Source organism: Tachyglossus aculeatus, chromosome 21 (genome assembly GCF_015852505.1).
Source record: "Tachyglossus aculeatus isolate mTacAcu1 chromosome 21, mTacAcu1.pri, whole genome shotgun sequence".
NCBI classification, from domain to species: domain Eukaryota; kingdom Metazoa; phylum Chordata; class Mammalia; order Monotremata; family Tachyglossidae; genus Tachyglossus; species Tachyglossus aculeatus.
The window spans coordinates 60,273,691-60,298,542 of NC_052086.1; the positions used below are offsets into that span (position 1 = coordinate 60,273,691).

The 24,852-nt window shown below is 40.8% G+C and overlaps 1 protein-coding gene across 2 annotated transcripts in view; it reads left to right on the plus strand.

The window, feature by feature from the left end:
• IQCE (IQ motif containing E) overlaps positions 1-24,524 on the plus strand; it is a 70,790-nt gene extending 46,266 nt beyond the window's left edge. The window contains exons 14-22 of one of the 2 annotated variants that reach the window (XM_038763121.1): positions 380-467; positions 4,970-4,993; positions 9,006-9,161; positions 12,858-12,881; positions 15,087-15,197; positions 15,842-15,963; positions 16,607-16,725; positions 20,194-20,304; positions 22,140-24,524. In XM_038763121.1, coding sequence (XP_038619049.1) covers positions 380-467; positions 4,970-4,993; positions 9,006-9,161; positions 12,858-12,881; positions 15,087-15,197; positions 15,842-15,963; positions 16,607-16,725; positions 20,194-20,304; positions 22,140-22,267 — 883 coding nt within the window. In that variant the 3' untranslated portion in view covers positions 22,268-24,524. The remainder of the gene's footprint in view (positions 1-379; positions 468-4,969; positions 4,994-9,005; positions 9,162-12,857; positions 12,882-15,086; positions 15,198-15,841; positions 15,964-16,606; positions 16,726-20,193; positions 20,305-22,139) is intronic. The other variant, XM_038763120.1, reaches the window with a different exon arrangement.
• The last annotated feature ends 328 nt before the right edge of the window (positions 24,525-24,852 follow it).

Genomic DNA, 24,852 nt, shown 5'->3' on the forward strand with positions numbered 1-24,852 from the left:
GCAGTGTCACCATTGTCATTGTCACATTATGAGGGACAACATGATGAACAAGTTGCATTTCCTGTCACAGAGTGGGACATAGCAGTTGAGCCCAATTTCCATTCCTTTTTGCTTCAAACTTGCTAAAATGAACATTTGAGTCTGGCCCTACACCAGCCAAAACATCCCGCTGCTATATCATTTTGCTCTGGACACCAAGCTATTATGTCAGCTTCAACATATCATTAAAGCCATTTAGATTCTACTCATCTTAGGTCATCCCCAGTGCTTTCATTCAAGACAATAAGTGTTTGTTGCTTTGAACCATTCTTTCAATGTCACAGGCCAAAAGAAAAATTCTGATCTTGAGCTACAGTTGTTTTGTGCCTTCTCCCTTTAGAGATGAAGCCCAGAGTCTTACCATGAAGATGCCAGAGCTCAAAGAAAGCAGAACAGTTGCAGATGACTCCATGGAAAGAGCCCTTGAGGTATAACTCTGTTTTCCCCTCACTCACCTCATTCAGACACCGAGATGCTCTCCAGCATCCTTAACCCTTGATTTATAAACCCAAATCCATTTATGTTACATTAATCTAATATCCATGGCCAGAAAACCAATTTCTTTGACAGTCCCACAGAACAGTCTCTATGTTTTGGTATACATAGCATTTTAAGCTTTATGTTTTGGTTTTTTGAAAAAAAAACACAACACCATGTGCAGTTACTATGAGCAGATCCCTGGCAAAAAGCATAAGAAAAAATGGGTTTTCTCCTCTTGAATGTAAAGAATTGTACAGAAAAGTAAAGAGTTAATTTCATAAAGATTTAGCACAACTCTACATGTAGGTCTTAAAGTCATCGGGCTTGCAGAATTTCTACTTTAGCTGCAAAATCTGCATCCCTTTTTATAACTTTTCACCGTGTATTTTCTAGACCATTGATTTGCTGCACTTCTTTCTGGGAGAGTAAATTGCTGACAGTCAGAAAGCCAGCAAAGTACTGGTTCTCATCAGGGAACGCATAAAAAACAAAATGAAAGGCACAATTTTACTAGTCATAGTAGTAGTATTAGTTGTAGTAGTAGTCATAGCATATTATTAGAGAAGCAGCGTGGCTCAGTGGAAAGAGCACGGGCTTTGGAGTCAGAGTTCATGGGTTCAAATCCCGACTCCGCCAATTGTCAGCTGTGTGACTTTGGGCAAGTCACTTAACTTCTCTGTGCCTCAGTTCCCTCATCTGTAAAATGGGGATTAAGACTGTGAGCCCCACATGGGACAACCTGATCACCTTGTATCCCCCCAGTGCTTAGAACAATGCTTCGCACATAGCGCTTAACAAATACCATTATTATTATTTATTGAGCACCCATTGGGTCAATGCATAATCAATCAGTGGCATTTATTGAGCACTTACTATGTGCAGAACATTGTGCTAAGCACTTGGAAGAGTTCACTACAACAGAGTTAGCAGACACGGTCCCTGCCCACAACGATTATGTTAAGTACTTGGAAAGTATAAACAAACAAGTGCCCATTAGAAGCTTATACTCTAATGGGGGAGGCATATATGAAAAACATTTACAAATGAAGTAATTCAAGGAAATAATTGAATATACAGTAAACAGCATGTATATAAAAGTGCTCAGAGTGGATATAAATAAGTGCTTAAGTGCCGGAGATTGCTGGTGGGTTTGTGTGATTAGGAGTTCTGGGAACTAGTTGGGAAAAATATGTTGTAGGTGTTGGGATTCTGGAAGAGCATCAAATTCGAGTAGTGCTGAATTTGTGGAAGGATGGAGTTGCAGCCTGGGAGACCAGCATGGGCAAGGGGATGAAGGGTGGAGAGGCAAGAGCAAGGCATAGTTACAGAGTTAGTTCGAGAGGAGTGAAAAGTGCGACCTGGGGAATTAAGGTAAAGTCACTGAGGGCAAAGAACATTCTTACCAATTCTGTTGTATTGCACTCTGCCAAGTGCTTAATTCAGTGAGCTGCACATAGGTGCTCAATAAATACCATTGATGATGATACAGAGAACACGTACGTAAGGTGAGACAAATTGGTTGAGAGAACTGACACCGAGTGTGGGGAATTTTTGTTGGATTTGGAGGGATACAAGAAGCCAGTGGGTGAGACGTGTCCTGACTGATGTTCCGAGAATATGATCTTGGGCAACACTATCAGTCTAGACTGGAGGAGAATGAATGCAGTCACATTTGAGCTGGAGCCAAGAGGTGAAGTGTAGCAAATAAAATGGTCAGAGGAAGGAGATGCTTTTAGGTTTCTGCAGTCTGTAAAGATGAAAGTTGAGAGGAAACATGATTGGAGTTTTCCAAATTACGAAGGGGGTCAGCTTGGAGTTGTTTTTCACCAAATCCTGCAACAGTCAGTGGTATTTATAATAATAATAATAATAATGATGGCATTTGTTAAGCGCTTACTATGAGCACTTCTAAGCGCTGGAGTGCAGAGCACTGTACTAAATGCTTAGGGGAGTGCAGTACAGGACTTGGTAGATAAGTTCCCTGTCCACAACGAGCTTATGGTCTAGAGGGGAAGACAGACGTTAAAATAAGTAAGTAAATTACAGATGTGTTTTTAAGTGCTGTGGGGCTGAGGGTGAGGTGAATGTTAAGTGCTAAAAGGGTACAGATCTAAGTGCATAGGCGACAAAGAAGGGAGAGGAAATAGGGGGAAAGAGGACTTAATGGGGAAGGCTTCCCAGAGGAGGTGAGCTTAATAAGGTTTTGAAGGTGGGGACAGTGATGGTCTGGCATATATGGATGGGGAGGGAGTTCCAGGGCAGAGGGAGGATGTGGAAAAGGGTTTGGCCGTAAGATGGACGAGATCAGGGAACAGTAAGCAAACTGACGCTGGAGGAGCGAAGTGAATGGGCTAGGCTGAAGTAGGAAATCAGTGAGGTAAGGTAGGCGGGGGCAAGCTGATTTGAGTGCTTTTAAAGTCGATGGTAAGGAGCTTCTGCTTGAAGTGGAGGTGGATGGGCAACCATTGGATGTTCTTGAGTAGGGAGACGTGGATGGAACTTTTTTAAGAAAACTGATCCAGGCAGCAGAATGAAGTGTGTACTGGAGTGGGGAGAGACAGGAGGTAGAGAGGTTAGCCAGGAGTCAAATGAAGTAGTCAAGGAGAGGTAGGATAAGTGCTTGGATCAGGGTAGTAGCAGTTTCAGTGGAGAGGAAAGGGCAGATTTTAGCCGTGTTGTGAAGGTAGAACTGACAGGATTTGCTGACAGACTGTATATATGTGGGTTGAGTAAGAGAGGTACATCAAGGACAATGCCAAGGTTACCGGCTTGTGCGATACGGAAATAGAGGTAAATATTCATACTATAAGTAAATGCTGTTGGGATGGGGTGTATACCAAGTGCTCAAGGGGTGGGTCTTAATGCACAGGTGAGACAGTAGGAGGGAAAATCAGTCAATCAAGCAGTGGTATTTACTGAGGGCTTATTGTATGCAGAGCACTTGGGCGAGTATAATACAGTGGAGTTGGTAGACATGATCTCTGACCTCAAGGCGCTTAGAATCTAGTGGAAAATTGGGGTGCGGGGGATGAGATCTAAGTCAACCAAGGCTTCTGGAGGAGATAGGATTTTAGATGAGGAGAATGATGATCTGGCAGATGGGAAGTGGGAGGGAGTTTCAGGCAGGAGGCAGGGTATGAGCAAGGGACCGTTGGTGGGTGAGATGAGAGTAAGAGACAGTGAGTGAGGTGGTATCAGAGGAGTGAAACAAAGACTGTTGTAAGCGGGAGAGGATCAAGAATAAGTAAGGGGGAAAGAGCTGATTGAGTGCGTTGAGTTTCTGATGGATGTTGAGAGGGATGGGCAACCATTGGAGACACTTGAGGAGGAGGACGAAGTGCACAAAATAATATTTAGAAAAATGATTCAGGTAGCAGAGAGAGGAAGGGACTGGAGAGATGTGAGGCTTGGGGGTGTCAAGTGAGGAGACTAATACAGTATTAAGATGGGCTGTGACAAGGGAGTGAATCAGTGTGGAAGCAGTGTGTGTGGAGAGAAAAGATTGAATTCTGGAGATGTGTTGATAGAATCGAGAAGATTATTTAGTGACTGAGTGAATACATGGGTTAAAAGAGAAATTCATTTCTCTAATAATAATAATATTAATAATTGTGGTATTTGTTAAGCACTTACTATGTGCCAGGCACTGTACTAAACCCTGGGATTTCCGTATGGGACGTGTCCCATATGTCCCTGTCCCATATGGGGTTCACAGTCTCAATCCCCATATTACAGATGAGGTAACTGAGGCCCAGAGAGAAGTGACTTGCCCAAGGCCTCACAGCAGACAAGTGGCAGAGCCAGGATTAGAACCCACGGCCTTTTGACTCCCAGCACGCTATATCCACTGTACCAGTGGAAGAAATACGTGAAAGGTGATCAGATTTTTGGGAGGTATCGTGGGTGACAAACAGTGGGGGTGTCTAGAGGGTAAGGCCCAAATGGCGGGAAAGGAAAACCAACAAAGAGAAAAACTCTGATGCATCTTCTGCTGTCTCTCTATACTGCAACCTCAGCCTCAGCCATTGCCGCCAGCATAGTGAAAGCAGAACCTTATGGATTTTGGATGGAAGGTCTGCAGGGAAAATTTCTGGTCCATCCCACCTAATGTGAAACATCTGGTCATTTTAAGTACGAGTGTTTTTGCAAAACGATACTTTTAATGATGTTGAAAAGTAGGTCTGAGAACACAGATATTTGAAGCACAACACTTGGAGGAAAAAAAGAATTCCATGAGTTCTTGTGCCACAGTCATTAGATTTCAATTATTTTTGAAGAAGCTATTCAGTTACTATAGCAGCACACCCCATGTAAATGAAAATACATTTCTTTTTTAACAAGGCTGAAGATTTTCTTATTGAATTGTCAGTTGGCAGTGACTAATTTTCTTTTCTCCTAGTCAGGTAGATTTATTTACTTATATTAGGATTCCTTCTCCTTTCTGTTACAGACATGGAATCGCCGAGTTCCTCAGGTGGAAATGGATATTTAAAAAACAGGGGCAAAAAATTAGAGAATTTGGAAAGCCTTATTACCTCAATTCTAGTTCGAATTTTACTCCATTTTTTCCAAGTAAATGCAGAAGTACCTGTTTAAGCAAAGTAATTCTTTTCTCATCCCTTCTTGAAAACATTTTTCATATTAAATAAGGAACGTTATATGTTCTAATCCCCAAGGTATGTTTTTGTGGTTGTTTTTTAAGTATGTTATATTGCAACCTGAATAATGCTCAGTGGCTTTTCCAGTGATTAGGGGTAATTAGCTGTTTTCTGTATGTCTGTTATCATTTTCCCGAAATCCCTGTTTGCTAGAGGCTTGCATCTGACATTTGCTCTGAATTATTCCCCAGTATTAGGAGAGAGCCCCAAATATTGGATTGGTGGCAAAGAGGAAACCCCAGGGCACCTCATAACATGAATGGTAGAATAAAAACTATTCCATATTTTTCACATTTCAGATCAGATTAATTTATATCTGCGCACCCTACTCAGTTTTAGGTGTAGTATGAATACCATAAAGTAGATTATAGTCAAAAGAGGGGAGACTCAAAATACAGTGGAGCTACTTAAAAGGCAGAGTGTTTGACTAGGAATAGGCCTGCCAACATTACTAGTACAAGAACATCTCTAGATGTGAGCTAAATTTTCATCGCGGTGAGATGCTAGAGTGCGCGGGGAAGTCAGTAAAGGAGCAATTAACTATTGGAATTGTGAGTGAGTTTAACATGAGTCATTACTTTCTATGGTTGAATAACAACATGGTTTATCATAGCATAAGTCTTGGCCTGCCAAGTTGTTAACCAGTTGAGTTGTTAGTTATTTTAGGCCACCCAAAAACCTATTAGGCACAACAAGTGTTCATTTCATCATTTCACTAAAAATTCCGTGTTCTTTTTGCCTAATAGGAAACCATCGTTTTTCAAAGCACAACATAACTGGAGATGTCTTTTACTTGCGATTTGTAGTTTAGATCAAAGTTTGTCCTGGTATTTTGCAGACTTCTTAAATTCTTTCCCCTAAGACTTTCCGTAAGTCTTCAGTAGAGGTAGAGACAAACAAGTCTGTCTTGTTTTCTTGCCTTGTCAGCATGCTTATTTAGGTGGATAAAGAAGAGATAGACTGTCTTCTCTCAGTAGTAAATTATATACTTAGAGCTATGAATTTCCACTGTTATTCCTATGTGCTGGATCCAAATAGAGGCAGGAATTTATTTTCTTCTTTATTCTAAGCTCTTTCAGGGGCCAGTAGTATACCTCCTTCAGGCTTATTTATATCCACACACCCTACTCAGTTTTAGGTGTAGTATGAATACCATAAAGTAGATTATAGTCAAAAGAGGGGAGACTCAAAATACAGTGGAGCTACTTAAAAGGCAGAGTGTTTGCCTAGGAATAGGCCTGCCAACATTACTAGTACAAGAACATCTCTAGATGTGAGCTCAATTTTCATTGAAGTCTCCCCAAAAGTTTTTTGTTTTAATGTTTATGTTTTAAGTTTATGTTTACTTTAGTAATTTGGGAATTAAGACCACCATTTACTCAGTTAAATTTCCATATCAGCAGGGATTCCTAGCAGTTCATCTTCTTGATTTATCTTGTTCTCAGGGAATCCTGAAATCAGCAAGCAGGACTGAATTGATTAGTTTGGGAAATGTGATTGGTATTTTTAGATTTAAAAAGCCTTCATTTTTCTTTTGGCTTTTTTTCCATATCCCACAAACCCGATCTCTCCAGTGGTTGAAATGCATTCCAACTTCTGAAAGAGAGGAAAATCCGGGGAAGATGTTGGCATCTCCCACCTTATGCTTAACAGACTGCAACTGCATCAGAGGAGATAGCAGTGAACCCTAATTTCAGATATTCAGATCCGTTGGCTTGTGTCAGGGGCAGTTTAATTTTTCTTCCTTCAGGGTTCAGAGCATTCTTTCAGTTTGTAAGATTTACCTTCTATGAACTACATTCTAGCAATTACATTTTCCAAGGGCTTTTTTTTTTTTTTTAAAGTGACGAATTTTAACAGCTTCTAATTACTTCTAAAATGAAGAACTAATAATTTTTGACATAGTATTGAAGGACAGGTGGGATCAGTGGCTAGAACCAGCACATTCCTCTAGGCACAAGAAATGCTTCTCGAGTGTTTCTAGTTAGCTTTTAGTAATACTATGTGAGTTGAGTAGAGCGAAGTGACCCATTTGTCAGATCTAAAGCCATCGCCTCGAGGCCTTGAAATATATACAGTGTGTCAAAATGAATAGAACTATGCCCGGGTTAGTGTGAGTAAACATTCCATTCTCTCCTCCAGCTCAAGGTTGAGGAGCATATTAAATAAACTTAAGTTTCCACATGAGAGTCTGGTGGGTAAAACCATCCCGATTTTTAATCAGTTGTGACTGTGATTATCTGCTTTAATCTCACTGGCAGCAAATGGACTAGGCATTTGTTTCCTTATTCAGTAGGGCAGAAGTCAGCGTTAACTCTAGCGCCAAGAGGGAGTGACGGAGTAGGAATACCGAGGGCCAGTTAAGAGAATTTGGAAGGTAATAATGTGTGATGGTCGCACATATCTAATAACAGCCGACTAATCACTTCTGGGCAGAGGTTTGTTAAAGTCAGTCGTCAAACTGTCTGGCTTAGGCGCTTTGCCTGGTGGTAAAATTTTTTTTTTAATAGCTCTTGGAGCGCTTCCCCTCTGAGGTCTTTTTCTAACATTTTGTATTTCCGCTGAACTTAGTGATTTGTATTTATAATATGAGATGCAAGGTTCTTTTTTATGGTCATTACTTGTATGAAGTTAAGCACTATAAAAATGAAGACAGGATTCCCATGTTAGGGGAATGATGATACTTAATGCTTGACTCACTGGATGCAAACTTGGGCTGTTCTCTCTGTAACCCAATGAGTTGTGTGTTATTTTATCTTTTTAATTTTCTTATGACTACCAGGTTAAGGTAAAATGAAAAAAGAATATGGGACTTTAACCCTATTTGCAACCCCATCATCATTATCATCATCATCAATCGTATTTATTGGGCGCTTACTATGTGCAGAGCACTGTACTAAGCGCTTGGGAAGTACAAATTGGCAACATATAGAGACAGTCCCTACCCAACAGTGGGCTCACAGTCTAAAAGGGGGAGACAGAGAACAAAACCAAACATACGAACAAAATAAAATAAATAGAATAGATATGTACAAGCATTTCTGGGGGGTTTTTTTCCTGCTATTTAAAACACAGGGAATGGAATTTTGCTGGAAAATCATGCCAAAGGTGTGATGTATTTGGGGAGTACAAGGAGACCAGAATGCAAGTTACATGTGGTGTGAAGGATGCAATTTACATTCTTTGTTTCCCATTTTTCACTCAGGAATAATCTAGCTCACCTGTCAAGATCTGGCCCAGAGTTTGAAATTAAGTAAGAATATTGTGTTGATCAGACAGGACAGCTGATTGGAAAGCAGACATTCTAAATTCTGTTCCTATTAATGCTGCTAACTTACTATGTGAACTCAGCAAACTGATTAACCTCTTGGTGTTTAAGCTTCCAATTTGCCATCTACTTATCTCCTTGGGGGTGTAGGAAGAACAAATTAGATAATGTCAGGAAGCCACTTTGAGATGTGACAAAAAAAGACACAACCGTAAAGCATTATTATTATGCTGGCAATGTCTCAGATGATGTAATTTTTTTTTTCCAACAGAAAGGTTACTGCCAGAAGAGAATTGAGACATTTTAATGAAATTTAATTTCAGATCCAATTTACGCTCTTTCCTATGCCTCTCACCAAATATTTTTTTCAAGTGTTCAACTGAACAGTGTGGATACAGCTCCTCATTCCATTAGAAAGCAAGACAGAAATGTCCTGCCAACCGGGCCAAGTAATGGCTTGCCAGCAGGCCTGATGCTGATCTGTCCTTTTTTTCTGGTCCTTTCCCTCCCCAACCCACTTATCCCCAAGGCCCATTTTTGTAAGCCTTAAATTCTTACAGGTCCAAGAAGAATTTACAAAAGAAGGTCCTGCAGAAAATTCAAGTGATCTGCCCTCTCTGCCCACATCTGAGTGCTCTGAAGAGGAAAATGAAGATCCAAGAAGGGATAAAGCTGCCAGAATCCTTCAGGCTCACTGGAAGGCATACAGGAGCAAGGTGAAACTTCTCTAAAAGAACTAAGGGATCCTATGAATCATCTAGCCACTCTGTTTTAGGGTGTTCTGAAGTTACCCGACGGCAAAAAAAAATCAGTAGTATTTACTGAGTGCTTACTTTGTTAGAGAATTGTAAATTTAGCACTTGGGAGAGTACAGTAGAGTTAGCAGACCTAATCCCTATTCTCAAGGAGTTTGGAGACAGACACAGAAATAAATTGCAGGTAGGAAGAAGCAATAGGGCATTCAGATTAGTACTGAAGAGTAGCAGAGAGGTGTGAATACCCAGGGATGCAGATAATGTGGAAATGCCAAAGTGGCAGTCGGGGAGGGGAAAATGGTGGGGAGATGAGGTTATCCAGAGAAGGCCTCAGAAGAAGATGTGATTTTAGAAAGTCCTTGAAGATGGGAATAGCAGTGGTCTGCCAGTTGTGAAGGGAAAGGTAGTTCCAGGCAGAAGAGAGTGCATGTGGAAAAAGTTGTTGGTGAGAGAGAGAAACGTTGCAAAAAAGAATTACTTAAATAAATAATGAATACCTTAATAAATAATAAACACTTGAAATAAAGAATCTTTATTTAATTCCTGGACAAATAGCCTTCCATTTGAATATTTCTTTAGGCCCCTAGATAATAAACAAACTGCATTTTACACTTGAGAGGTGGGAACTTTACCTTTGCTGTTCTGCAATAGGGACAGGTTTTGTTATTTGGTAAGTATCGCTTAACTGGATTAGTGCACAATAATTTAACGTAGAGGAGAGAGAACAGGAGAGTCCAAAATATGCCCATAGGGTAATTAAGTAGACACTAGAGATGCTGCTTAGCTGTTAAAGTTTGTGTACAGTGTAAATACTAGGAAAGCAAAGCAGACCTTTAAGTGTCACATATTTACCACATGGGGAAAGTGGAATTCAGCCATAATGTAACGTGTGATCAATCAATCAGTGGTATTTATTGAGCGCTTACTATGGGCAGAGCACCTTTCTAAGTACAATACAATAGAGTTAGCAGACACATTCCCTGCCGTGTGAGATAGGATCGTGGTGTGTACAGTGATGGAAAAGACAGGGGAAAGACAGGGCTTGTGTGGGAAGATGAGGAGTTCAGTTTTAGACATTTTTGATTTGCCGTGTCACCAGGACATCCAAGTAGTTAGGTCTTGAAGGCAGGAGGATATGCGAGATTACGGGCAAGGAGAGAGGTCAAGGCTAGAGATGTAGATTTGGGAATCATCTGCATAGAGATAGTAGACAGTCCCTTTCAGAAAGAAGCTTACCATCTTAAGGGGGAGACAGAGTAAAATAAATTGCAGGTAGGGGAGATAGTAATGTATAAGGATATGTACATGAGGGCTTCGGGGCTGAGGTATCAAAGGGCTAAAGGGATACACAGCCAAGTGCATAGGCAACGCAGAGGGGAGAGTGGCTAGAGAAAATGAGGTCTTAGTCAGGTAGCCTTTTTGGTGCCTGAGTTTGGGACAAAAGAACCTTGGAAATAAAGTGGAATTAATTTGTTTTCCTGGGCAGGTCTTCAGGGGTTATCTGTCATCATTCATTCATTCAGTCAATTGTATTTATTGAGTGCTTGCTGTGTGCAGAGCTTGCTGTGTGCAGAAAACTTTACTAAGTGCTTGGGAGAGACCAATACAGCAATAAAGAGACACATTCCCTGCCCACATCGAGCTTATAGTCACCTCTGAGAGTGTAGAGAAGCCTCCTGGCCCATAAAAGGAAGGGGAAGAAAGGGTCAGGAAATGCCTCGCATCCTTGTTAGCCTATTTGCTATCCATTTGCCATTCCTGACACTAGTAGCAGTTCCTTTATCTCTTGCATTTACATACCCCCAGAATCTTTATCAGTGTCTTGACCTTTCACTTCCCCCCTGTTCCCCTTTTATTTCCATTACGGGCCTGGAACAGAAGTGAGTGGATGAATGGCAAGGAGGTGTGGGGCAGGATTTTTTGCTTTTGTTTTTTCCCCCATTTGGTTATGTAGCTGCATTAAAAAAATTCAAGTTCTGATAGCTTGTGATTTAGTGGAGTAAACAGAAAATAAATGAGGTGGTAAATTTGAAATAGCCTGTTCTTTGAGTGGTGGTTGGATTCCTGAATCTGGGTACCAAGTTTAAATGTAGAGTGCAGTGGTGAGGATGGGACTGGGAGAGGAGACAGGTTTTAAAAAGCCGACAGACCAGAAAGCCATCATTTGGGGACTTTTCAGGCCGCTTTAAAAATTCTCAGCTCATCTCAACAAGTTCGGGAATCCAGCTCAACAAATGTAACAGTAATGGCATTTATTAAAGGCTTATCTTGTACCAAGCACTTTGCTAAGTACTGGAGTAGGTACAAGACAAACAGATCAGTCACAGTCCCTGTCCCACGTGGGATACATGGTCTAAGAGGGAGAACAAGTATTTTATCCCCATTTTATGGAAAGTGAAGCACAGAGTTAATTGCCGTGTCCAAGGTCATATGTAGTAGGCAAGTGGCAGAACTGGGACTATAACCAGGTCTTCTGGCTCTTGATCCTGTGCTCCTTCCACTAGGCAACACTACCTCACTATAAAACTGCAGGTGCAGTTGCCCCTAATATCCCCATAGAGTTGGCATGTATGTCACTTAAAAAAAAAATCACTTGTTGCTAAATCCTCGGTAGGCTCTGAGGCTCCCGCTAAAAACAAGAGAACGAATCATCAACTAAAACTCATATAAAACTGAAGATCTATTGCATACAAATGGTAGAGTTTGAAAAAGTTATTCTTTTCAGGTATGAAGTAGGGAAAGTTTCTTTCAAAACAACCCTCAAGTTTGTACCACAAGATATGGCGCGTACAAATTCACCTCAAAATTTTTACCCATAAAGTCAGTTAGGACTCTAAGCAAGGGTAATATTTGAAAATGTTTTCATTTCAGCATTTTTTATGTATCTTATAAAATTAGAAATTTGAAAACTACCTTCAACAGCATCTCCAAGAGTGTATCACAAAGCCTCTGGTTGTGGCTCTATAATATTAAAAGGTTGGGGTATAGAAGTTGCCAGGTTGCTTCAGAGTCACCAGGCACTAATTCCTCGTTTTTATAAAATAGAATTAAGCATAAATAGCTCCCTCACAATGCACCTGATTGCAAATAAAGATTACCTAAAGAGTAAATCAGATTAAATCATTTTGATGTTTTTCTCATGAGACGTGCCATAATCATGTTAAGCTGATAGTTGCTTACAGTTATTTAGTGAAAAAATTTTACTTTGTGACTTCTTTGGGCTTTTATCCAAATATGTGAAGTTTTTTGCATATACTATTAATAAAGCTCAAGCCTCTCATAAGATAGCCAAAGAAATGAAAAGAGCATTAGACTAAAGGTATATTTCTGGCTCTTTCATTTGAGCAAATCTTTTACCTTTTCAGTTTCCCCATCTACAAGGTGGAAATAATAATATCTGCCAGTACTCTATCCCTGCCCCAAAAGGATATTGTGAAGATATATGAGATAATATATGTGAAAGGCTTTGAGCTTCTAGGGAAAAAAAATGATGTTGTGCATATTGTCAGTTTATTTTGATTCTGAAGTTGAGTTTTTCAAACCTCTTGTTGATTTTTTAGTGATAAGAAAAAATATGGAAGCTGCTGGGGAAATTGTGATTTTATAAGTTCATAAGACATACTGATGTTAATTTAGATTTTTTTTGGTCAATTTCAGAAAAAGGAGGTTGAGCTGGATGAGGTAAGTGTGGGTTATTGCAGCAATATCATGAAGTGACAGGTCTTTTTTATTAATTTGGAGAGTTTTAAGGAGGTCTTATTGTCCTCTCACTTTTAATTTAAAACTGATCCCATCATTACATTTAAAATGAGAAAGTGACATGTAAAATCAGAAACATATAAAGGTTGTTTCAAACATTTCATATGCGTGATGTAAGTTTTATGTTTAATGATGAGGAAGAATGAAAGTAGTTGTTCTGACAATGTAGCTGGCCCAGATGGCCTCTTTATATAGCACCAGACCCCTTTTTCTAGGAGGAGAGAGGAAAAGGGCTTATTTCCTGTTCTTTAAGAGCTTTGGGTTTCCCCTCATTTTCCCCCATTTTTTCTTGCTTCCACCTCTGTTGAGGAGATCTTGGCAGAATTCATCTTAGAGTCAACCAGGGTGGTTCTACCATTTCGTATAATTTGGAAAGGTATCTTGTTTCAACCCCAAATACACGGCTATTTTTTGCTCTAGAGTTGTAATAGTCAGGCTGCTGGCTACAATCAGAGGCTGGAATCCACTTGGGATTGCCATCTGTCCCGAGTCACTGAAATGCTGCTAAATCTTCAGCTTCAACACCTCCGTGAAACTTTCCCTGATTTACCAATCCACTTTCCTATCTGCCAGCTCAATCCATGGTGCCCATTTTACCGTCATCTCATTGATACCTATCTATAATTAATCTATCCATCATCTATCTATAGGTGTAGATAGGTAGATGATGCTTATTTAACTACATTCTTCCTCATCACTGAACGTAAAGCTTACATCGTACATTTGAAATGTTTGAAACAACCTTTAAATATTTCTAATTTTGCACATCACTTTCACATACTTGTGCTTGTATGTATATGTGTGTGTACACCTATATACATTTATGTGGTTTGTGTGTTTCATCACTTCTATTAGATTGCGAGCTCTTTGCAAATAGAGACAGGTCGCTCTTAAAGTACCAGTGAATGCTTAATACCTTGTACTGTGATCTGTAGAAACCCAATATTTGTGGCTCTTGATGATCGTGCTTACACCTCCTATTCTGTTCATCTCTTTGACCATAGTGGGCTGATCCTCTTGCGCTTTTTCAGCTCTCATGTTCCCTTTTACTTGGGAGTTCTCTCACCTTTCTTTTATTTGTTTTTACTTAAAATCCTTCCTTTTTACATGACAGCTGTGACAGATGTCTAGACCTCTAATTCGACGCTGAGTCTGTGGCTTGGTTGCGTCTCACTGTCTGTTATTCTTTCAAAGTGAGGGTAGTCTGCAGGTCCCTCTTGAAACTCTGAGAATTTTGCAACAGACAATAAAAACAGATTGGCAATTCGTCCACGGTTAAATATCACTGTCAGAAATGTCATCTTCTAAATGTAGAGGAGAACTAGGGATTTAACAATCAATTAGTCAAGGCAGTGTTACACTTACCCACTTTCTGTTCTTGATGTGCTTCATGATATGATTACAGGGCTTGTGAAATTCCCTTACACAATTCTAATAAAAATAACTTTAAAAAAATTTAAGGAAAGAGTACATACAATGACTTCTCCAAAACACGTTTCATTTCCCATTTTGGATAGGACGTGATGGCAGAATTAGGGTTCATTCTCTGACAGTTTGGGTCTGGATACAGCAGGCTATGTTTTCAGAAAAAAATGATTGTGAAAATACATGTGGCACTGGTCAAGGTGTGAGAATCAAAATGCAGGTTTTCCTTATTCCAGGGTTTGTCATGAACCTAGTCATCAGAATAGAGGAAGATGGACTGTATTTTGCCCATCCTTAAAGACCTCTTAATTGTAAGAAATGTATGTGAAGAAGTTAGTTAAGGCTTTTGGGAACTGAACTCTAACTTAAAAACATGAGCATATGGATATCTGAAAAATATGAGCTATTTTAGCAGCTAGAATTTTTAATTGCCATCCTGTTCAAATTCCCAGATTCCTGCATTCAGTTAATTTTAGGGGTTGAACATCTTTGGGTTTCTTCTACAGTGTGTACTGGAACCTTTCTTTTACAATATATGTTTGAATAAGGCAAAGAAGGTGTCTCTTAAACACTTCACCGATTGTGCAGTACTGTGAGAAGTCATTGTTTCTGCTGGGCTACTTCTCCCGGCAGGAGTCTGCTTTAATTTGTAGCTGCCAGCTTTTCAGGGAATTAACATTCATTTCTCTCTCTCCCTGCTAGGCGGCTGAAGTGCTTCAGGCAGCTTTCAGGGGACATTTAGTACGGCAGAGGCTGTTATCAAATAATACACTTGTTCCAAAATCTCCCACTGTGTGTGGACTTCCAAATAAGGTAACCATCAAGACTGTGGGACACAGACCCTACATCTGTCTCTCCATTTCTTCTTTTCATACATTTCATCACTGGGGGACGAACTGGACATTTTTCACGTTTCCCTCTTATGACACCCAGGAGGCTCTTTGGCTGCAACCTGCAACATATTTTGCCTCAGGTGTGGACCTAAAACTTAGGTAGTTTGGAGGTTAAGTTGCACGTGGGGTCTGGAGATTAAAACTGCCCGTCTTCTTGCTGCTGATAGATAAAACCTCCCATTTCCCCTACCTGTCTCCAGTTCCATCTGTATTAAATATAGGGCTTTTACTTCATTCCTTTCAAGTCTTAAAGTCTCAAGTATTGCTAAGTCAGAAGCAGTTGCTTCCCACTAGAAAGGCCAAGATGTATTTTGTCTAGAGGTAACTGAGAGCCAATAGAGAGTAATGGGACTCATTGTCAGTAAAGGGGAATCTGCCCTCACTTGGAACCAGACACAAACAATAAACCGGATGGCATTTAGGCCCAGACCACCTAACAGTCCATTGTACGAAGGGAATATTGATTGTGCTCCATTTTCTAACACCCAGGTGATACAGCTCAGTGGCAGCCTGGCAAATATGTATTTACACTCTTTTTCCTTCTTTTATATGACTACATTTCAGGGCTCCTGTACGTCCCACGGTTATAGTTCTTCCAGCTTGGCTGCTGCCTGCACGGAGAACGAAGAGGCTGTTATAGTTATCCAGTCAATTTTCAGGGCTCATTTAGCCCGCACTGGGCAGAGGTAAGCCTTAAGCAGATACTATTCACCAGAAAGGCTAAGGTTTATTTTGGCAAAGAGCTAGTTCTATGTCTGTCAGAAGGTGGAGACCCACAGATGGCAAAGGGGAAGCTGTTTCTGTTGGAAGTGAAAATGAACAAATGTCAGCACATACAGTATCAGGCCAGAAGAATAAGCTGAAGGTTATATGCCGAAGGGCTTGGTTCTTTGTCTTACTCAATGTCCTTGTCTCGTGTCCTAGCAGATCAAATGCAATTATTATTAGTAATAATGTGTTTTAAATGTAAGTTTCTTGAGGGCAGACCTGTGCCTTTTGGATGCCAATGCTGTTTCTGTTGCTTAACACCAACAAAACCCTAGAGCTGACTCCCATATGCAGTGCGTTGAATTTTTTCAGTAGCAATCCCTGAATTTGATCCGTGCCCCCAAAAGTTTAAAAGCCTCACTGCATTAGAAAAGACTATAGGAGGAGGTGGAGAAGGATGAGGTATACAGCCCACCCTCAGAAATCTCTGTCTGCTGCAGTTTGAGTTGTCCCTCTTGAATAACTGCATCTTCGTCAGCAGACTTGCTGTCTTCCCACACAGACAGGCTAGTGAGAGCTCTTCTCTGAATCACAGACTAATGAACAATTTGTCCTCTGAAGGCCTTCTGTTTCCAGTCATGCAAGTGAAAGAATAAGTTCTGTGAATTCCAGTAAGGAGAAGGCCTCTGCACCTGTCTACCTGAAACCATCCTCTTCAACTTTCACAACAGCATCTCCTGGTAATCTGATTTCCCTCCATCATCTGGAGCTTTGATATATTAGCTGGAAACTAGAATAGTGCCCACTTTCAAAGTGAACTCAGAACTATATGTCTAGAATTTGGACGGACATATTGGGAGGGGAATCACCTGTATATATATGTTTCTATGTATTTATTACTCTATTTTATTTGTACATTTTCTATTTATTTTATTTTGTTAATAGGTTTTGTTTTGTTCTCTGTCTCCCCCTTCTAGACTGTGAGCCCACTGTTGGGTAGGGACCGTCTCTATATGTTGCCAACTTGTACTTCCCAAGCGCTTAGTGCAGTGCTCTGCACATAGTAAGCACTCAATAAATACGATTAAATGAATGAATGAATCCAGAAGACAGTCAACTCTCAGCTTTTCCAACTCAATTTAAATGCTGAGGGATTTCTTTAGCCTTTACCCCGTGACTCTTGAGGTGAAGGTTAGCATGCCAGGGCACACTGCCCAAACAGTAGACAACGTGGTGTGCCAGAGCCAATAAACGGCAAAGCCTATAGTGTTGCATAGAACTAGGCATTTCAAGCACTGGTGGCTGCCCAAGCCCTTCTGAAAGCCACGACTCTTCCAGTGAAGGCAAATAGCCTGTTGAGAAGCAGCGTGGCCTAGTGGGTAGACCACGAGCCCGGGAGTCAGAAGGTCATGGGTTCTAATCCCAGCTCTGCCACTTGTCTGCTGCGTGACCTTAGGTAAGTCACTGCACTTCTCAGTGCCTCAGTTACCTCATCTGTAAAATGGGAATTGAGACTATGAGCCTCACTTGGCCCACGTCATCCCCCGGCCCACGTCATCCCCCGGGCCTGGAATGCCCTCCCTCTGCCCCTCCGCCAAGCTAGCTCTCTTCCTCCCTTCAAGGCCCTGCTGAGAGCTCACCTCCTCCAGGAGGCCTTCCCACACTGAGCCCCTTCCTTCCTCTCTCCCTCGTCCCTCTCTCCATCCCCCCATCTTACCTCCTTCCCCTCCCCACAGCACCTGTATATATGTATATATGGTTGTACATATTTATTACTCTATTTATTTATTTATTTATTTATTTATTTATTTTACTTGTACATTTCTATCCTATTTATTTTATTTTGTTGGTATGTTTGGTTCTGTTCTCTGTCTCCCCCTTTTAGACTGTGAGCCCACTGTTGTGTAGGGACTGTCTCTATGTGTTGCCAATTTGTACTTCCCAAGCGCTTAGTACAGTGCTCTGCACATAGTAAGCGCTCAATAAATACGATTGATTGATTGATTGATTGACTTGGGACAGGGACCGTGTCCAAGCTGATTTCTCTGTATCCACCCCAGGGCTTAGTACAGTGCTCTCCCCCTCGTCCCCCCTCCATCCCCCCATCTTACCTCCTTCCCTTCCCTTCCCCACAGCACCTGTATATATGTTTGTACATATTTATTACTCTATTTATTTATTTTGCTTGTACATATCTATTCTATTTTATTTTGTTGGTATGTTTGGTTTTGTTCTCTGTCTCCCCCTCTTAGACTGTGAGCCCACTGTTGGGTAGGGACTGTCTCTATATGTTGCCAACTTGTACTTCCCAAGCGCTTAGTACAGTGCTCTGCAGAAAGTAAGCACTCAATAAATACAGTTGATTGATACAGTGCCTGATACCTAGTAAGCGCTTAACAAATACCACAATTATTATTATTGTCGGGCACGTTCTAGTGCCTCTCTCCTCCCCACATGTATTGGGAAGGGCACAGCTCCTCAACAACCTGGATGACCTGTGCTCACAAAATTGAGAGTTTTCTTAAATTCTTTAAAGCAGCAAATCTCATGTGAAGCTCTTCCCGAGCATGGCTCCAGGCCATTACAATTCAATCTGCACCTTCTTTTGAATTTTCACTGGAGGGAAAAGAAAAGAGTCCCATTATATTCCGAAATCTCTACAGGTTATAATATTGTGAAAGTCCATTCCATTAACATCACTTATGCATGGCTCAGTGGAAGGAGCCCGGGCTTGGGAGTCAGAGGTCATGGGTTCTAATCCCGGCTCCGCCACATGTCTGCTGTGTGACCTTTGGCAAGTCACTTCTGTGAGCCTCAGTTACCTCACCTGTAAAATGGGGATTAAGACAGTGAGACCTACGTGGGGCAACCTGATCACCTTGTGTTCCCCCCAGCGCTTAGAACAGTGCTTCGCACATAGTGAGCGCTTAACAAATCAGTCAATCAATCAGTCGTATTTATTGAGCGCTTACTGTGTGCAGAGCACTGTACTGAGTACTTGGGAGGTACAAGATGGCAACATATAAATAATATAATAATATAAATAATAATAAATAATAATAAGAATAAATAATAGAATGCCGTAAAATAAATAGAACAAATGCCATCATTATTATTATTATTAAGAGGGGCAGATACTTACAGCTTGTCTCATCCAGCGGTGTCAGCCTTCATTCCATTTTGCATTTTTATTTTTAGTCCTGGTTGATATTCCCTCCCCCTCCCAACTTTGGATTTATGGCTTTCCTGTTTTTAAGTAAAATGTCATCATCCTCTCCCCTTTCATTACTGTCTATGCCCAAAATCTGTAGACTACATTATGGAGTTTGACAGCAATGCCAAATTTACATCTTGGAATGAACGGGAATTCTCTCTTCTCCCCAGTGACATTCGGTAATTTTAGAACTTTCACCTGTGGATTTGACTTCTTAAAAATACATTAAACAGCAATGTTGGTCTTAAAGGCACTCTAGTGACTTGGTGTGAACAGGAGAGCAGACCTAAAGCTGAACAGTGATGAACCTTTTCATTTTTTCTGGGAAAGTGTTGGATTTTGTGGTACTGTTGGATCAGGAACTCTAACTTCAAGGGTTCTATTTGCATGCAGGATAGAAGGAATGCCTATGGGAGGTAGTCAATAAATACTGTGATGATAATAATGGCATTTGTTAAGCGCTTACTATGTGCAAAGCACTGTTCTAAGCACTGGGGGGGAATACAAGGTGATCAGGTTGTCCCACATGGGGCTCACAGTCTTAATCCCCATTTTCCAGATGAGGGAACTGAGGCACAGAGAAGTTAAGTGACTTGCCCAGAGTCACACAGCTGACAAGTGGCGGAGCTGGGATTAGAACCCATGACCTCTGACTCCCAAGCCCGGGCTCTTTCCACTGAGCCCTGCTGCTTCAGTATGATGATGATGATGTCAGGGAATGGAGATTCAGAAAGATTTTATACAGGAATGCTCTAAAGTAAGTTGTTTGTACCAAGTAGGTTCCAAATATTTAAAGAGTAAACTCCAGGAGGATAGTAAGGTGTTTTGTGTAGTTTGTTTCTAATCTAAAGGATTTTAGTTATCTATTTAAGAAGCTTAGACCATCTAGCTTCGGATTGTGGAGAAGAGATAAGGGGCATAGCACTTCTAGTGGGTTATCACATTTTTCCCTCATTGTTTAGCTCCAAAGCTTTGGTCTTACAATATATTCTAGGTAAAGAAGATAGTAAACTGAGAGGTGAAGAGATTGTAAAGGAATCAGCTGCAGAGGAGAAGAAAATAAGACCAACAAAAGTGAAGCCACCGTCTGTACAGTCCTTTTCCAGTGAGTATCAGAGTAATGGACAATGGATATGCTCCTTTAGCTACTGTCAAGGATAGAGCGGATTTTTTCCAGAGTTTCCTGGAGTGTGATATCGTTCAATTGGTCATTGGGTAGAGGGTGAATTCCAGGATACATGGATGAATTAACTGGTCACCCCTGGGCATTATGCTGTGCCTTTCCCTTCTTGGTTATCATTCCTTCAGTTCTTGAGTATCTGATCCACTCAGCTATGAGCCCTGAAGAAAAAAGCGTGAATAACCTAATCTCTAATAATAAGGGTATTTGTTAAGTGCTTGCTATGTGCTCAGCACTGTCCTAAGCGCATGTGCCGTCTGAAAATTTTCGTCTTTTGCCAGCCTTTCTTCCGTTTGAACCAGTGTCCTAGTCCTTTCAAAGTTGTGTCTTGAAGCTCTTAGCTCCTGTCATATCTATTGATTTGCAAGGCTTGGGGAATTAAGAAAAAAATAATGCTGAGGCTCAAGGCCTGAAGTCTGAACTGACTTTCATCTTCATAATATAGCCTCAGAGACCTGACTATAACTTGTGGAACTTTAATAGCTTTGAGTAATTGTTCACCAAACCTACCTTCTCCTTGTTAACTCTGTTAGACTTTGTATTTGGAGATTCAGATTTTCGATCAATTTTCAATTTCATCCCTGCGTCATCTAACACTGTCTGTGTTTGTGTTTCCCTTTACTCTTTGTTTAAATGAGAATAGATTTAAAGCAGATAATGTCTCTTCACCTTTAGGTTGAGGATCCATGATTACAACATCTCCACCCTATGAGATGTGTCTGTGAACAACATAAAAATGGGGGTAATATTCAAGGTTTCATTAAATCTGGTTGTGGAAGTGATTGCGAAAGTCTAAAACACCCAACCTGATGTCTTGAAGTCTGATATATTGAATTTCAATAGAATCCACTTTAATCCTATGCCTTAAACTTGCCTGAAAATTAAAGAGAAAAGGTTGACGACAGCACCTGAAGCCCAGCTGAATGATTTCCTTTCTCTCTTGTTCAGAAGAAGTTGTCTCTCACTTGCCTGGATTTTTTTGTCCCAATTAGGATAACATCTTTTACTAAGTCTGAGGGTGAAAGTACACCCTCCCAAGACCCATCTATAGCAGCATAAACTGCTGATTTGCAGACACCCCCTGTGTGGTTTACTTGCTTAACATTTCAATCATCTTTATTCCCAGCAAGCTTGCTGGAGCATAGTCTTTTAAGCACAGGTGAAAATTTTCAGAACTGCAGCATTTGGGAATGGGAGTGTCTTTTAGACTGTGAGCCCACTGTTGGGTAGGGACTGTCTCTATATGTTGCCAATTTGTACTTCCCAAGCGCTTAATACAGTGCTCTGCACATAGTAAGCGCTCAATAAATACGATTGATGATGATGATGAATAAAAAGCTACTGAAATTGAGATTGTCAAAGAGCACTTTGAACCACATAGGAGTCATTATGAGAAATTATCTCATCCCCATTCCCACTGGCTGATGGCCAGCCTGATCCTTAACTAGGTCATTTCTTCCATTTGAGATAGGCCTGCTAATCAATCTTATTTTCAGTATGAGTTGCTGTAACTCCAGCTTGCTTTATTTGGTTACTTGTGATCCCTTGAGATTTCAAGATGATAAAACCAGTTAAGTATGGCCAATGAGGGGTTTGTCATTACTCTCATTCTTATCTGTAAAGAGAAAGATATTGATGACGGTATGTCAGAAACATGTGAGAAAGCCATTCTGGAAACTCAGTGGCCCAGAAGAGAATTGTATGTATCACAGAGGCATATTTGGTATTTTTGAATATTGTTTTCTTTGTGGTTATTTCAGCCGTTTCCCTCCACTCCCGATTGCAGCCTGTGGCCTCTCCACCCGTGGACGAAGTACATTCAGACGATTCAGATGATATTATCATCTCTCCACATCTGCCTATGAAGAAAAAGCATCCCCACTCTTAGATTCCGACTCTTCCACCTGCAACTTATTTTCACCAATTAAAAAATGTATTTTCATTCCATATGAGGTTAGTGTGAAGAGAACCAAGTACAATTTGGAAAATTCATTCTCTGAAATTTCCAAACCTGGAAAAATAATTTAACGTGGTAGGAAAAGAAGAGTACATTAATCTGCACTGATTTTTACTATACAAATTTTGCCTGCCTAGACTCTACGGGAAAGCAGGAAGGACTTTATTTGTTTGCCATAAATTACATTAAAACTCTGTTTCATTCCAGAACTAATGATCTACTGCTTTGCTGTTGGGCACACACACGGACAGTTCTTTAAAATATGTAGTTATGTAGGGTGATTGGCTTATGCAAAGGGCATCTTCACTGGTCTTCCTTTTTCCTTTACATTGTTAGTAACTGGATTTAGCATCATCCCCATCAGATGACATTTAATGAGACCTGTGTGCATAGATTGTAAGCCTCTTGTGGGTAAGGACCATCTCCTGTTCTTCTTGTATTCTTGTTGTATTTTCCAAGCTCCAAGTACAGGGCATCACCCTGGGCGTGCACCATTACTACTACTAGGTACCTAGCCTAGAACTATCAATTCCTACATTCATAACAAACCTCCCTCCATTTAACTGGAACTTCCACACCCCACCCCTTTCAAAGCAACCAGCCCCTGCCCAGGAAGCCCAGAAGTACCTGTGACAGGAAGACTGGGGGACAAGTAAAGGTGAATCAGGTGTGCAATGTCCTCATCCAAAGAAATAAATAGAATTTGGCAGAGTTGAATCCAGAGGGATAGTACAAATCTATTCATACTCAGCAGTTACGGGTGTTTGCACCACCAATTATCTGCCCCAGGATACGGCACTGAAAGGATAGGACTCCCAATAGTTGAGTTTGAGTGGGATTCGTTACTAGAGGAAATGATCATTTGGCCTTAAAAAAATTATCAACCATAAAAGCTGCACTCCAGCTGTTCTTTTTTAAGGCTTTAGATGGGCATAGCGTGGTACGAGCAGGCCCGCTAAACACTGCTTTCGGTTTGACCATCTGAACGGGAGCTGCTGTTGAGAAAATCATTTTTCTTGAAAGCAGGCGTAGGTCATGTGCATGAAAACAGTGTCTTCTCCATGTTGCCATAAACAGTGCCCTTGACTTCTCGCGGTGAATCATTTTGCTCCTGCTTCACAGTGAAAGTTGCCATTTAACCTTAAGCAGCACTGGGGTGTGTGAGCGCTACTGACTGCAGCCAGCTGAGTCTGTCAGATTGCTTTGAAATCCAGTCGTCTGATCTGAAAAGGGTTTTCCTACTTGGTGAGAACAGCTACGACATCAGGACCTGTTATGTCATTCTCTAAAATGAACTACATTTTTTAATGGTTAGCTGTGCCTACTTTACGACACAAGCAAAACGTTATTAAAGCCTCACTTTTCCTCCAGCTGCTTAGGCATGATGGTAAGAATTTTACTATAAACTCCTTGCAAATGAACATTTCCTTCTGGCTCGAAGTAGATAAAGGTGTGTTCTTTTTATTTTTCTCCTTCCTAATGGTAGGCCTCGTGAATGAGATGCTAATTTGCTCTTTGTCTTTCATTCTCCTTTCCTTCCCCTCCACAGAAGTGTGACCACAACCAGTGAGCCAAGATTAAAACCCAGGCAGGATCCAGAGGTCGAGTGGTATGGGAACCACGTCCAATTGGATTATCTTTTATCTAGCCCAATAATTAACATGATGCTTTGGCACATTGTAAGCACTGAATAAATACTGGTTTTATTATTATTCTGTTTTGTCATCTACCCTCTCACTGCCTCACATTCCAGTACCTCTCGCGTGCATGCACACACACACAAAGCCCCCACCCCCACCCCCTTACCTCTTTCTTTATGAGTTTTACTTATTCATCCATATCTCCTTGGTTTGGTCTTCCTCCTCCTTCCTCCAGCCAGTAGGAACTGAAATGAAAAACCCAAACCGATCCAAATGAAACTCTGAGGATTCAATTAAATCTTAAGTACCCCATCTAAATCACCATCCCAAGGTATTGCTTCTTTCCCCTTCCCTGGAACTTTTTTCTTCCTTGTTTCAAAGACTATTTTGTCCAACTTCTTTCTACATCTGCTTTTTCACTCTGAAAACCTCAATGGCAGGGAGATTATTTTTGATTTATAGGGAGAGAGCTTTCCTCCCAACATTAAGATGTCTGGGCCGCCTTTAGAATCCAAAGTGTCTGGTCACAATGAAAATGTGGATGGTGACAGGAACAACAAGTAGCTGTTAGATTGGAAAAATGTTCTGTCAAATATATTTCATTATTTCTAGGTATCTAAACAATGAAGTCGGAAGAGGTTTGTAAATGACCTACCTCTTCAAAGGCTCTTCATTAGCTTGAAGAACTAATAGATTGGGGAAAGGAAATGCAGTTTTCATCGACATTTCTAATTTGATAGCATATTTTCTGAACATGTTTAGCAGGCTAGCGCCACTAAATATCTTAAGTACTGTATGTAAAAATAGCTTCATTACTTGAAATTTCAACACAGCTTTGAAGGTGTTGTAGGGACTGTGTAAATTCAGTTTGTTGTA